General features: G+C 36.5%; 1 protein-coding gene across 12 annotated transcripts in view; it reads right to left on the reverse strand.

The window, feature by feature from the left end:
• LOC105228688 (probable WRKY transcription factor protein 1) overlaps positions 1-14,360 on the reverse strand; it is an 89,262-nt gene that overhangs the window by 22,544 nt on the left and 52,358 nt on the right. Inside the window, exon 1 of one of the 12 annotated variants that reach the window (XM_049452314.1) lies at positions 2,603-3,780. The exons of 8 other annotated variants lie outside the window; for them this stretch is intronic. In XM_049452314.1, coding sequence (XP_049308271.1) covers positions 2,603-3,251 — 649 coding nt within the window. In that variant the 5' untranslated portion in view covers positions 3,252-3,780. 3 more of the 12 variants (XM_011208615.4, XM_011208612.4, XM_019991181.3) reach the window with 3 other exon arrangements.

Here is a 14,360-nt window from a genome sequence, read left to right on the forward strand (position 1 = left end):
AAGGGCTTGCCACAAAAATACCTTTATTTTCATATTGGCAACTACCATCATTTAACAAATGCATAAGATATAAATAATAACACAGTGACTTGCGATAAAATATTTTCAATGTAATTGCAAAAGCTGAGAACTCGTTAAAATTGTATATTAATGGAGGGCTGGGCTTTTCTTGGGAAAAGTTTCTTGAATTGAGCGAAGTACAGAACCAAACAAGAATCTATTTCTATTGGCAGTATATGGAAAGTTTTTTTTACTTAACCACTTGGGGTTAACGACCGCAAGACAAAGTACCTAGAGGCCACATACAACAGTTCCTCGCATCTGGGGAACTACCTCACTGTTGGCAGTTATAACTTTAGAAAAGATAAGGACTTTGTCTGGCACGGAAACACCATAACTTCCACCAATAATGTAGGTCCAGAGTTCGGATGCAAAATAACTCTTGCTAAAAGGTTCCACTTTGGGTTCGTTAGCAATTAAGAAGTAGAACCCTCTTTCGACGAATAAAAATTCATATTATCCCCGTCGTATTCTTCGCAAGATCTTTTTAGTCGTCAGTCATATGATGTCCTTCGCATGGAAGATGATGGTCCAGTGAAAAGCCCCTTCGACTCGAGACCCATGGAGGGACAACGGAAGCAAGGGCGCTTACGCATCCAGTGGAAGGATCAAGTACGTAGCGACCTGTCTGCACTTGGGGTGTACAATTGGCGAGACCTCGCAAAGGATAGAGGCAACGGGCGCAGTTTTGTGTTCTCGGACCCACGGTTGTAGTGCAAAAGAAGCAAAAGACTTCGAGTTGCACAGTAATTGAGCTTTAGGCTAAAAGAGTTCGCTCCAACATTAGCTATTATTTGCAAACACCCTTGACAATTTTTCGAGAAACATCGATTTTTTATTAGAAGATAATATACTGGCAATGCACTAAGTGTGAGACACAATTTAAGAAGAACCGATATGATGTGAATTCTATAGAAGGCATATTATTTCTCTTGGAACCTCTGCTGACTGGCGGCTACTCTTTAATATATTTAATATTTCTTTAAGAAAGGTCAGCAACATTTCTAACAAGGTAGTTGACTAATTGCGTTTGAAAATAAAAACAACTGGCTGAGATAGTTAAGAGCTCAGGGTAATAGGGAATTTAAACAGGTAAGACATTTTTATTTTTCTAACTATTCGAAATCGGACATAACTGCTACATTCTCAAATGCTTCGATTTGAATTGAGGACGTTTAAACGTCAGAACCCCTTCAGCACCTGACATATATAATTTAAATTAAAAGCAATAAGCTCGTCATAGCGAAGAAGGTGGCTAATTTGGTAGATGCAATGTTCAAGTTATGGAAAGAATTGTAATAGTGATACCTAGATTTAGCAGAAGTCTTACAGGAAAAAATTTATTATAAACATATAACAGTTATAGACTTTTATGTCCATGATTTTGAAGCTCCAAATGAAATGAAAAGCTTCAACAAAACAAAAATAGATGGTAATCTTAGGCACGATTTTTTCAGAATAAACAGTCCCAATAACAGAAAATATAACAAGCAAAGATTAATAAATTCATAATGTCTGTACAAAAATAATTTACCTTAAATAGTCTTAATCTGGCAGCCCTAAAAATATTGCTCAGTGTTTTGGCAATTAAAATACTTTAGTGATCACAAGAGTATAAAAATACATGTATTTAGAAATAGAAAAAATATTTGACATACAAAAAATTAAAAAAAAATACGGCAACCTCCAAAAAAATATTTTTACATTAATTAAAAATTTATACCACCTAACTTGAAACTTTTACGAACGGAAAATCCTAAACCAAAAAATTTGCGACTTCTAATAAAATAAAAGTGCTGTTTGCTTCACTGTGCAGTGTATTCAAAGGCATGCAATGCAAATGGGAGCGCAGTAATCGAACAATCGATCAATATGTAAGGTGTTTGATGGGTGAATGAATGACGGTACGCGCATTGCGATGCATGCTGCATGCCTCCTGTACGTATGTGTGTGCGTGTGTGTATTTTGTATGCGTTTCCATATTGGAGCTATAATTTACTTTTTTCAACTTGCGTTGCGGCAGCTGGCATGCGCGTGTTAGTAGTTGTACTAGTACTATTGTTATTGTTATTGTTAAAAGTAGTAATAGGAGCTGAATGCTTGCTTGAAGTAGTAGTAGTTGTTGTTTTTGTTGCAGCAGTACTAGCGGACGAAATAGCAACATTGTCATGCGTTGCACTTGAATACGTTTGATTGACGGCGCAGTCTGTTGCACGGTCTTTGGCGAGGACAACACTTGCCGTTGCAGTGTCAGTGGCAGCAACAGCAGTCAATTGCATTGTTGCTGTTGGCGCGGCTGTCGCTGTCGACACCATTTGCGGTGCCGATGTCACAATTTGCTTGATAACAATTAGAATTTGTGATGAGCGCTTCGCTTGTTGTTGTTCTTTTTCTTGTTGCTGTTGCAATTGTCTATACGCTGTTGCAGGTTTAACGCCAACTTCTACCAAATCGCCGCCTTTTTCTTGTTTCAAATGTTGCTGCAACGCATGACCGCTAGTCTGCTGTTGGTTAGTAGGCGTGGCATGCTGTATGAACTCACTCTTTGGCACTTTGCCCACAGCTTTGACGCTTCCGCTTCCCTTGGTTAGCTGCTGCTGCGGTTGTTGTTGTTTTTGCGCGCCCGCATTGTTGTTGCGCTTAAGCGAGAAGCTACTAACAACTTTGGCAAAGGTGGACTGCTGCTTGGTAACGCCTCTGTTGCTGTTGTTGTTATTTTTATTGGCAATTAGCTGGTCATTGGCACCTGCTGGTGGCTTACTGTTGTTGCTGGTGCTGCTGCTCGCAAGCGTAACATCGCTAGTGCCAAGCATTTGCGTTACTTCGCTATTTTTGTTCATGTTTGTTGTTGTTGTTTTGGTTTCTGCATTTTTGTGCGTGCCTGCGTCTGTTGTGCTTGCAACATCGCCAGCTGTCATTGGCTTCTGTTGCTGTAACTCATTTGGTTGTTGTTGCTGTTGGTTTTGATGTTGTTGTTCTTGCTCCTGCGGCTGCTTGCTTTGTTGTTCCACGCCTTTGGCCAGCTTTTTTTGCTTCTTAGCGCCCTCGACTTTTGCGCCATTCAGCTGCTGGTACTCCTCGTAAATGCTGCAGCGCTTGTTCGCCTTTGCCGTTGCCGTCGCCGTCGACAGCTTGGCGACTTTCGTCGTTTTCGAAGATTTGAATATTTTGCTCCACATTTTCTTGCTCATCCTGAGCGCCTTTTATTTGCACACTATTTTGTAATTGAAATTTCAAGTTATTCGTTGTAACGGATTTTTTTTCTTGCAACAATTACAACGCACTTGCGCACAAATCACTTTTTGAAATCACTTCTTCACTAAAATATGACCAAAAATAATTATTCTTGCGCTTCTTATTGCTTGCACGCTTCACTACATTTTCCTCTACGCAGTTCATGGACTGACTTCGTCATGCTTATCGCTGCCATACGTCGCGCACTCGACACAACTTTACCGTTTCGGCAACAAAATGCGACTGATTGCTCATTGCGAAGTAAATAAAGTGAGGACCACCGGCAAAATGCGATCAAGCTGCTAGTACTTGCTGCCGCAGCCGCAAACAACTACGCTTGCCACTCTTCGCCTTGCGCTCAGCACGAATACCCTGCTGCAGCGGCTGTTGTTGCTGCGACGCGCTGCTGGCTGCTCCACTTCACGCGCCATCTGCGTTACGCGGCGCTCCACCAGCAGCTATTGCTTGATACTGAAATATGTATGTATGTATATCTACACACTCATGCACTACCTCATGGCCCTGCCACGCCACACACTCCGCTTCGTTCAGCCTTCAGTTTGCGGCTGCCACAAATGGGCCGTTGCGCGGGCAGTCGCTTGTGAAGTTCCAAGTTCCATGTTGTCTTCAAGTTGTTGAGTGCACACTGTCTTACTTATATATTTACATACACACAAACACATATGAGCACAAATCTGTTGCTATGTGTGTGCACACCCTGCAGGGAAAAAATGTTCTAGTAAAATGAATTTCCAGTTCATAGCAATTAATATTTCACCAGCAGCAAACCAGCTGGACGGACTGATTGACAGCGAACAGGTTACCGTTAATTAGTGTGACATACTGACCGCCAGCGCGCGCAGAACACTCTTTGGTGCCATCTGACTATCAGTATTAACTGTATTATAGACAACAAAATACAAGCTTCTTGTTTTCCAAATAATTTTTGCATTGAAAATGTTTCACTTGCTAGTGGAATTAGTTTTTCTGTTTGTGTTGCAAGAAAGCTTACAATGAATTGTCTCCGGCCATCGTACTTTAGAATACGGTTTATAATCTTTCATGTTTATATTGAAGCACTTCCTTCTCTTAACTTCTAAAACTCTTTCGGTTAAGGTTAGACTGTACACCCATAATAGCTTTACATTTCACTTTATCTGAAGACAATTAAAAAGTGTGGGTTCTAAGAGAATCACTGACAATGTTGATGATTGATTGTTCACACTACAATTGGTTTTATCTTACTGATCTGGGTCCTGATTCATAATTTTTCACTAGTACGAGTATTTGTTTTATACTGCTACAAATACAAAGCCTCTCAGTGATTCCAAAAATCATAAAATTTCTAAAAGTCTCTATTAATCTGTTATCTTTTTCTCTATATTTATCTCTTTATTTCTCTCTTTCTGACAAGCGGGCATTTTTTTCACGATTAGGTGATTGGTAATTTTGTTTCGGGTTTTTTTTTTTATCTCGACCAGATGACACAAGAAACGAAAAAAAAAATATCCATTGAAGTCCTTCGCCTAGTAGCAGTAGTAAATATTAGTATTTCTGAGGGTTTGACTATTCTTCTATTCATATATTTTCTAGACTTTTCATCATGGCTATTTCAGATGTCTCGGTGTTCAAATCCTTGGCCCCTGCCAGGTGATCTAAAAGAAATGAACATTTCACTTGTTTGAAATATTTACGAAGATTGAGCTTTTTCGGAAGCTTTAAGTTTTATCAAGAGCTTTTAAGCACTTACAAAAGCTCATCACACGAATTGAGGTGAGGTCAGACACACATTGAACTTGATAAGATACGCTGAAACAAATTGAGACGTTTGCTTTTGGAAACTAAATACGTTTTTTATTTATTTATTTATTTTTTTTTATTATTTGTTAAAAATAATTATATGTCCGATAAAATATAAGAACAATGGCGACAGAGATTTCAGCTGACTACTATATACTATGTATCTTTTTTTTAAGTTTTTTTAAATGCTTCTATAAATATGGTTGAAGCATAAACTTTCTTTTCACACCCACAGTATATTACTTAGAGACTTAGTTCTTTTTACGCATTACAATAAGTTTTGCCGCTGAATTTCATTTGGGTGTTTGCTTGAACTTTCTGTTTCGTCTTCCTTCTTTTGGTCTATTTTATAAATCATTTTTGTGTTTCGCTTTTATTTTTACAACGACAAAGTTAAGTCGCACCGACACTATGGCATCTTTTACGGTTCACTTTGGGGGTGAAGTTCGGTGCTCCGCAGGCGCGTGAATGCGGCTGTTGGGAGATCGTGCGGCCGCAGCGCAAGTGGAGTTGACGTTTATTTATATTTATGTTTCGTGGAAGACACAATGAATTCACATCGGAAATCAATTGGCCATCATTGTTATATGCCACAATTGCTAGTTTGAGAACCGCAGCTCGATATCACCATATCTTTAACTATATGTATATATGTACAGCATACATACATTATATGATGCACAGAAATATATTTGTCAAGCAGCAGATATCATTACCAAGCAGCAGCGAGACATAATTACTTTGCGGATCGCTTGTTTCCGAAGCTGAATGATCTAATTCTCAGCGAAAAAAACCACAAGCTTTCTGCTTGTGAAAATCGAATCGGAATTAATTAGTTTATGTGGTCGATTATGATATCTGAATTAATTATTTGTAAGAATAACATGTAACATTGTTTCAGCAAAGTTTTCTTACAAATCCACTATCAACGACCCCAACACTAAAATTGTGGAGGGAAGACTAAAATCATGTGGATTTGAACTTTGGTGATCCCCGATCGTCATAGTGAATTATTAATATTAATTAATATTATACAGTAAAAGTTAGGCTGGTTTGGAAGCACAAAGCAATCTAAAAAATAGCTCTCATGATAACATTTTTTCCCTTAATTCAACCAAATAGGAGCTACTCTCGGCGGGTGCACTGCGATTTGGTACATAATGGTCGTAGGATTCTGTCTAATCCTCACATGAAGTAATTTTCAATGAACAGCAGGGTACACGAGTGGTTAATAATCAAACAGTGGAGAATAGATCAATCACCACCAATTTTAGGCGGCGAACTCGAGTTGCTGCGATAATCGGGAGTGACCCTTGAGCTTCGTTCTGGATAGTGTAGCAGGTTAGACTTCTACTTATCCAGAATCGGCTCTGATATAACAAATATATGTATGTTCAGCGTGTAACGAGTTTTCGCATAACACTAACCACCTATTTGCATGCCCTGCCAACCGTACAGATCTGACACCCCTCTCCCTATGGTCCGATCCCGACAAAACAGCACGATTCCTCGGTCTACTGTTGGATGATCTCGATGACGACTCATTTAACTTTCTCATCTTTACAAGTATTAGATAACAGTTATAACAACAACATTAGACCAAGCTAAGAAAGTGTCGGTGCAGTATAAAATAGCAGCATTTCAAGTTTATTGGCTCAAATAGTGAGGTGATTTATTCATCAAAACGATATGAAAATGTTGTAGAATAATTCCAAAGTTTTCAGAATATCAGCACTTCGGACTTTCGAAGAGAATATTTTAAACTTCTATGTGTTTAATCCATTGGACTATTCACTCTGCCTCAAGCCATTTTTACACATTTCTACCATCCGTGTCGACGGGCTTTTACTTTGGCTAACCGAAAGGGTATAGTTTTATATAACTGGGATATAATTTTTTTATGATTTTGTGGGTTTTTTAGCTTAATTGTAAATTCTAAATTGTTATGATCCACTAAATAAAGAATAATTCTATAAAACTCTGGGCAAAAGGTTGTAAAAATATAAAAAATGGAATTTCATTGAAAAGGAAGAGCATTAAATAGGTTTTAATGGTAAATAAAATGCTAAATAGTTCGTTTGTGTAGTGAAAGCACGCGCGAAAGCTCTAAAAAAAATTTGATTTGTTTAGGAAAAAAGGAAGATTTCTAAAACTGCTATCCAGGTGATAAGAAAAGTTTCACCGAGAAATAAAAGTAGTAATTGGATCCAGATAGAAAATAAGAGCTTGGATGATTTATGCAAGGTCGCTCGAAAGAATTTTATTTGTATAGAAAATAAAGAATCTTTTTAGAGAAAAGCTAGTCAGGGGTTATTAAGGGTACGATAAGAAAAGTTTGATTGATAAGTAAAAGTATAAAATGGATCTAGATGAAAAATGAAAGCTTGCGTGATTTACCTATTCAACAATTGTGAAAGCTCTACTTTTCAAAAGCTCACAACAAACGTAAGCGTGTCGCATCAAATACAAAGAATTTATAGTTACGAAACTAAAGTTAAGAAGATTAAAAAGTTTGTGATTATGATGTCTATGAAGAATTTTCTTTGAGTTATTAATGATGCAAATAATCTCAGACAAATTTTAAAAACGTTCTGTGAATTTGAAACTTTTCGCTTTGCATATTCCTAAATTGAGGACCGTTTATATAGAAATTAAAAGTCAACGCTATACGACAATTAATTGAGGAAGCACAAATTGAAGAATCTCTACTTTAATGTTTATATGAGAATTTGTTTTTTAATTTTTCTTGCCATAAATACTAATAACGCTTGCAGAGCGCGCCATATGAGTCTGCATTGAGAAAAATTATTTATTACCAACAGAGGGCTTTTGTTATTGTTGTTGTTTCTGTTGCGCGTCCAACTGTTGGGCGTCACATTGGCACACTAAATAGACATAAGCACACGAACAATAATAGCACCAATAACATTGCAATATTGAGCAAAGTTGAAGCAACAATATTAACAACAATAGCAACAACAACGAAGCTGTCTCTTCTCTAAGCAGAAGTGTTTGAATTATTAAAGATTTACTGTCAGCCGGTGATTGCACGTTGGCAGCCAGTCAAACGGGCGGTCGCATCACCAGCGTCCAAGTGGAGACACCCAATATGGTAGGCAGGCAGACGGACATACTTGCACAGTTGTGCTGTGCAGCTGAGAGCTTCGCTTGATTATTAATATTATAATAATATGCATGAACTGCTGTTGTTGTTGTCGATGCAAGTTATTTTTTGTTGTTGTTGTTTTTTTTTAAATGTGAAGTAATAATTGAAAGCTGGGCAATGAAGAAGGCAACTCGGAGGCAGCGTTGCAACACGTTGCAGGCGCACTCTTGCAGTGGCGTTGGAGAGGGGGGTTCGCGGGCGGAGGTAGCCACATACAAGTATGTAAATATGTGCGCCGTTATGCATGTAAATATGCAATTGCAGTCGCTTGCCACCATAGGCAGGCGAGCCCAGCTGGCAGTGCGGCGTACTTGAGTGTTGCAACAACAATAATCATTGTATTCAGACAGCAAATGCATGTAATAAAGGCAGTACAGCCAGAATATTGCAACGTATTGCATCTTGTTGTTGCATTATGAGAGGAATGCACCTAAATGCATATGTCTATATATAAAATAATATAAGTATGTATATATGCATAAGTATGTTTTTATATATGTATGTGTATGCATGTGTTAATGGCAGCGTCTGCATTTATTTGTTTGTTATTGTAATTGTTTTCGTTTTTTCTCTTAATTTGATTTTGATCTTGTTGTTGATAGGATTATTCATTATTATCATAATTATATGAGTGTTGATGCAACAGATACTTTTTTGTAATAAAAAAAAGTTTCGACTTTTGTGTTTGTTTGTATGAATTTAATAATATTAATGCCACGACTGTTTCTCAGCTGGTGCATTCAGCCCTTGGATATTCTCACTTATATATACACTCCCATTATCATACATACATATATACAGTTATTTTGCTTATAAATATGTTGCGTTGCTCGCGGTATTTTGGTCAACATTGTTGCCAGCAATATTTTTTTGCTGCTAGACCTTTTTGTGCTTGCATTTGCGATTGTCTGATTGTTTTGCAAAGATTTCAAGTAATGCCTTCGATGTATACATTGCTCAAGTGTTTGTGTTCGAGGTCAAATACATGATAATGAAGTTTTCAAAAGGTACGCTCAGCGTTCAACGATGTTTTATTGTACAAAAATAGTTCTAAGATGTAAAATGTGAATCTAGATTCCCAAACATAAAGCAGTATAAATTAATTATATAAAGACAGTTCCTAATCTCAAAGAAAGATAAGTGCAGCTTCCTTCAGAGAGGTGAGTATTCACTTCGACAGCCTGAAATCGTTAACTTTGCGATCGAAGCTAGTCAAGGAGTGCCTCTCCTCCCTAGAAATAAAGTCAAGCTATTTCATCATCAGACTAGTTTGGATGTTCGATCCTACCACAATGGCATCTTGTTTTCTACTTTCATGCGGTAAGGTTCAAAATTTTGACGGACGCGAGATGTGTGGCAGTGTGCGGTTTTCCAAGATTTTTTCAAAATTTCTTAATTTAGTCCAGAGAAGTGTTTCTGTAAAGTTTCATTGTTGTACGACCACTCCTTCTATTTTTTTCCAAGAAATGTATGGAGCGGTGCCACTGTGCGGCGTACTAAGTTGTTTAATTGAGACCCCTGTTAGGATAGACCTTGTAACATAAGCTAATCTAAACTTAGAAAATAATTAAGAATAAATCTTAAACCTTTAATGAATATTTGGATTCGATTTTAGGAATATTTATGGCGGGCTTAGTGCTGCTGACTGACAGGTAGTTAAGTATTCAATCTAAGTCGGGGACATCAAATCGAACCTTTTGGTGATAAGTAAAGCAACAAAAGTAAATTCGGCTCAATTGGTGGCTTTTAAAGTAATACTTGACGCCTTGAGTACAAACTTAAGGTAAACTAGATGTGCTTTTCGATCACTTGTGATGTCTTCGAAAATAGTCCGCCAACATCACTGTTCAGCGGTTTAATCTTTTTTTGTTTTTCACTGTGGTGAGGACGTATCTACATAGTACATAACAGGTCATTTAATAAGTTCATAGGAAAGTGTCCTCTTAGTTGACTACCTTTTAGATTCCGGTGTATAGTGAAATCCTGGTTTATCCACTGCCTCATATCGACGTTTCAAGTTGATTGTGGCTTAACAGTGTCAAACACTCCTCTGAAGATCGACTGTGAACTTACGTGCCACTCCTAAAAAAGTTACATCACATCAAATGTATTGACTGACGAATGAATAGTCAGATACTGTCAAATGTCTATATGTCATCCTACTGACTTTTAGATTGTACTGTTAATTTATATTAAAAGGAATGCTGATATTTCCTCAAATCCTTATAGAAAGTTCTTCACCTTAGCAAATATTTTGCAATCCTCCTGTAATAACAGATGACCGATCATAATTAGGAGAAAAACCTTCAACTGAATGTCCCAAGTATTTCTGAAATTTTCCGAGATGAAAAACCTCTCCCTTTAAGTTTAGTTTTATATTGAAATGATTTCAGCTGTACAATAAAAAAGACGAAGTTCCGAGGTCTTTCTGGTAAGTGTAAGCTCATTGAAGTTTTACCGACTGCGATACTTTAACTTTTATTTTCATTATTTCTTTTTAACGATCTTTTTTAAGAAAGGGAAACGACTTAAGTGTGATAATTTTGTGGGTAAATATTTTTCGAAAACTTGCGTCTGGTCGCCCACATCTTTTTCACCGCACTTCCGCACTTGTAATGGCACCCATCTGCCGCTCATCATTACGCATCAGGGCACTCGCTGCACTCGTTTTGTTTTCATTTGTTTTACCGTTTTACTTGCATATATTTGCTAACGCATCGTTGAAAGTGGCAATTTAAAAATAAAATTCCGTACAACAACACTCAAAGTGGCGAAGGAAAACAAATGCAAAGTGTCTTATTTTAGAAACGTGTAAAGCCGAGCGCAAACCATTGCAGTGCAATGCAACTCCAGCAGCAGTCGCATCAGCTGGCAGCGCTGCCGGCGTTGAATTGAGTGTGCGTACGCAATGTGTGTGAGAGGAAATCGGACGTTTTCCTTGTTTTGTTCGACTTACGCAATTCGCCAAATTTGTAGTGAATGAGTGAGTAAGCCAAATGGTGTATGGTAAAGTAACGGTAATTGCCGACTGCTTGCTGTTTATTGTTTGTGGCAGCTTTTAATGTTTGCACTAATGCATTTTTGTGCAAAGCCATGAGGAAAATTAACAAATTTATTTCAAGCGTGGGCATAAACCCAAATAATTTTGCATAAAAAATTATAAAAACAAAAGTATAATAAGAAAAAATAATAAACAAAAAAAGCAAAATAAAAAGAAATAATAAAAAAATAAAAAAAATATTAAAAAATAAATAAACAGCGCTGTTCAAACAGGGTCAAACATGACGATCAAGTGAAAATTTTAATGCGCATTTCGCTATTTTTTAATTATCACATTTTTTTAATTATTATTTTTTACTATCCTCCTTTTTCCTTTTTCTGTTGATTTTTCGTAATTTGTGTTATTTTCGCTGCAGTAAAACAAATCGTTAACAGCTTGTTGCATTTATTTTTATTTTTTACACTTTTTATTTTCATCTCCTTTATGCTCTTTATTTGCCGCAGTTGTCAACACTAAATCTCCGACGACTGCTGGTCGAACGCTGACTTTTGTGTGACATTTTCTCGCGTTGAAAACCAAAAATGGCATTTTCATGTGGAGCAAGATTTTTTTTATTGGTGTTTTTGACTCTGTGCCATTTTTATTTATTGTCTTCGCGTTTCTTTTTTGTTGTGTTGTTGTAATGATTTTCAGTTCATAAAAGTGAAAAGATCAGGGCGGAAATTAGTGTATGTTCGATTGAGTGTGTATTCACCTTAAGGAATGTGAGGAAAGGAAATACAAAAGTGTCAAATTGTATTCACATATACATATATGCATACGTAGTGGTGAATTGGCCCCAAGCGCTTTGAAGAATTGTTGATATTTGTAAATGAAGACATTAAGGATGTGCACACTGTACAGGGTGTCGTTTACAACAGATGGCTTTCAGTTGAACGTTCGTCGTGTATTTTCTTATTTTATATATGATGAATTCAGAGTTCCAGTTTAAAATATTAAAATATCTAAAATAGCCAAAATCAGTTACTCAGAGATATGAAAAAATGTGTGAATAGGGAATTTGAAAGTTTAATGGACCTTTAATTTTAAGAATAGTAATTGGTAACATACATTCTAAATGTGAACTTTTTAGCAAAACAATTTTAATCTCATCAACCTCCATATAAGATCTAGATGATTCGATAAATTAAACTAAAGCCGCTAGACATTATAGTAGGAGTTTGTGGACCACGGTACGATTTCCTTTCCTGGGCACGGCATTTCACAAATAAACTATTTCTTGACCTTTGACAATAAGAACATCCGCTGCACGTTATTTTCAAAAATTTGTTAACAAATATTCATAGAATTTGATAAGCTCTTCAGTTAGAGTGAAGATATTAATAACAAGCTCACTCAATACAGAATAAGATCGATCTAACAGCGCGTATCCAACTGTCTTGAGCATAATTCCTTAAACTTCGGTTGATTTCTCTTGTATATTCCTTCTATAACCAGGAGGCTAACGTAAGTTTTTGATTTTTCTTCGAGTGTTTTCAATATTTTTTAAATTTTTCATTTAAAAAAACATCGAATTTTTTTATTGTCTTATTCAATTTTACAGCATCTCTAGAATATTGTTTTAAATTTGCAACTTGAGGCGAGTAATAGCTTCGGAGATATAACCTTGAGAACTTACGAGCTCGAAGTTAGCTAGGTTTTTCACTAAACTGTGTCTGTTAAGTTGGTTGGGAGCAACTCAACCCATTGTCACGAAATTTTACACAAGTCTTTGATATACAATTCTTTTTTAATCGATTACAACTATTTGAAAGAAAAAAATTTCGCGCAATTTTTACTGAAATTTTAATTTTTTTTGTAAAAATTTCTGCAAAAATTCACGTCTTTTTCAATTTATATGGAGTTATCCTGCAAACGTGGGATCTTTTTTCCGAGGGGTCACCGGAAATGGCGTCGCAATAGCCGAGTTTAAAATATTTTTTTCCAAAAATTTCAGAATTTCTTTGTTAATAGTGTATGTTTGTTACAATAAAAAATCTAATAATATTTAAATATTTATGTGAAAATAAAATTTTTGAAAAAAGGCTTTTTTACCCGAAGAAACCCATGTAACCCCTTAAGAGGTGGTTGTTCTCACCGCAGAGTATACTCGTCTTATGATAAGTCCTCTTCTCCGCAACATTCAACTTCACAGTAAACTTGCTGGGATTTTTACTTAATGAAATCTCAATGCCGATACTTCCTATACTGTTTTCAAAAGCGAATGTAAATTGAGCTACAAATATCTATCGGTCAGTGCTATAACCGCAAAAATGATATAATAAAATAGAGCAGTAGTTAAAATCGATTAAGTGACGCAATTGATTGGCGGTATGTATATAAAAGTATAGACAAATAAAACAAAGAAGAGAAACAGAAAATTAAAACAGTGCAAGACAAGCGGAAAATGGAGCAATTAATTGAAAGCGAAACAAAGTTTCAATTCCACAACAACTGCAAGTGGCTCCATTATGCGGTTCCCAATGCATTCGGCATTTGTTTTGCACGAATAAATTTACATAAACAAACCGAAATGCCTTAATTGCCCGCATTATGAAGGCATTTTCTGTTGATAGTTTGCAAAAGTGGCAGCTTGTAGGTCACTATAATTTGACCGTATTTACAATAATTTTCAGACCTTTGAACAGCAAAAATGTCGAAAATTGAATCTTCGAGAAACCGTTTATGTATGTGTATCTAAAGGGTGATTTTTTAAGAGCTTGATAACTTTTTTTAAAAAAAAAAACGCATAAAATTTGCAAAATCTCATCGGTTCTTTATTTGAAACGTTAGATTGGTTCATGACATTTACTTTTTGAAGATAATTTCATTTAAATGTTGACCGCGGCTGCGTCTTAGGTGGTCCATTCGGAAAGTCCAATTTTGGGCAACTTTTTCGAGCATTTCGGCCGGAATAGCCCGAATTTCTTCGGAAATGTTGTCTTCCAAAGCTGGAATAGTTGCTGGCTTATTTCTGTAGACTTTAGACTTGACGTAGCCCCACAAAAAATAGTCTAAAGGCGTTAAATCGCATGATCTTGGTGGCCAACTTACGGGTCC

The sequence above is a fragment of the Bactrocera dorsalis genome, chromosome 3 (genome assembly GCF_023373825.1).
Source record: "Bactrocera dorsalis isolate Fly_Bdor chromosome 3, ASM2337382v1, whole genome shotgun sequence".
Classification (NCBI taxonomy): Eukaryota; Metazoa; Arthropoda; class Insecta; order Diptera; family Tephritidae; genus Bactrocera; species Bactrocera dorsalis.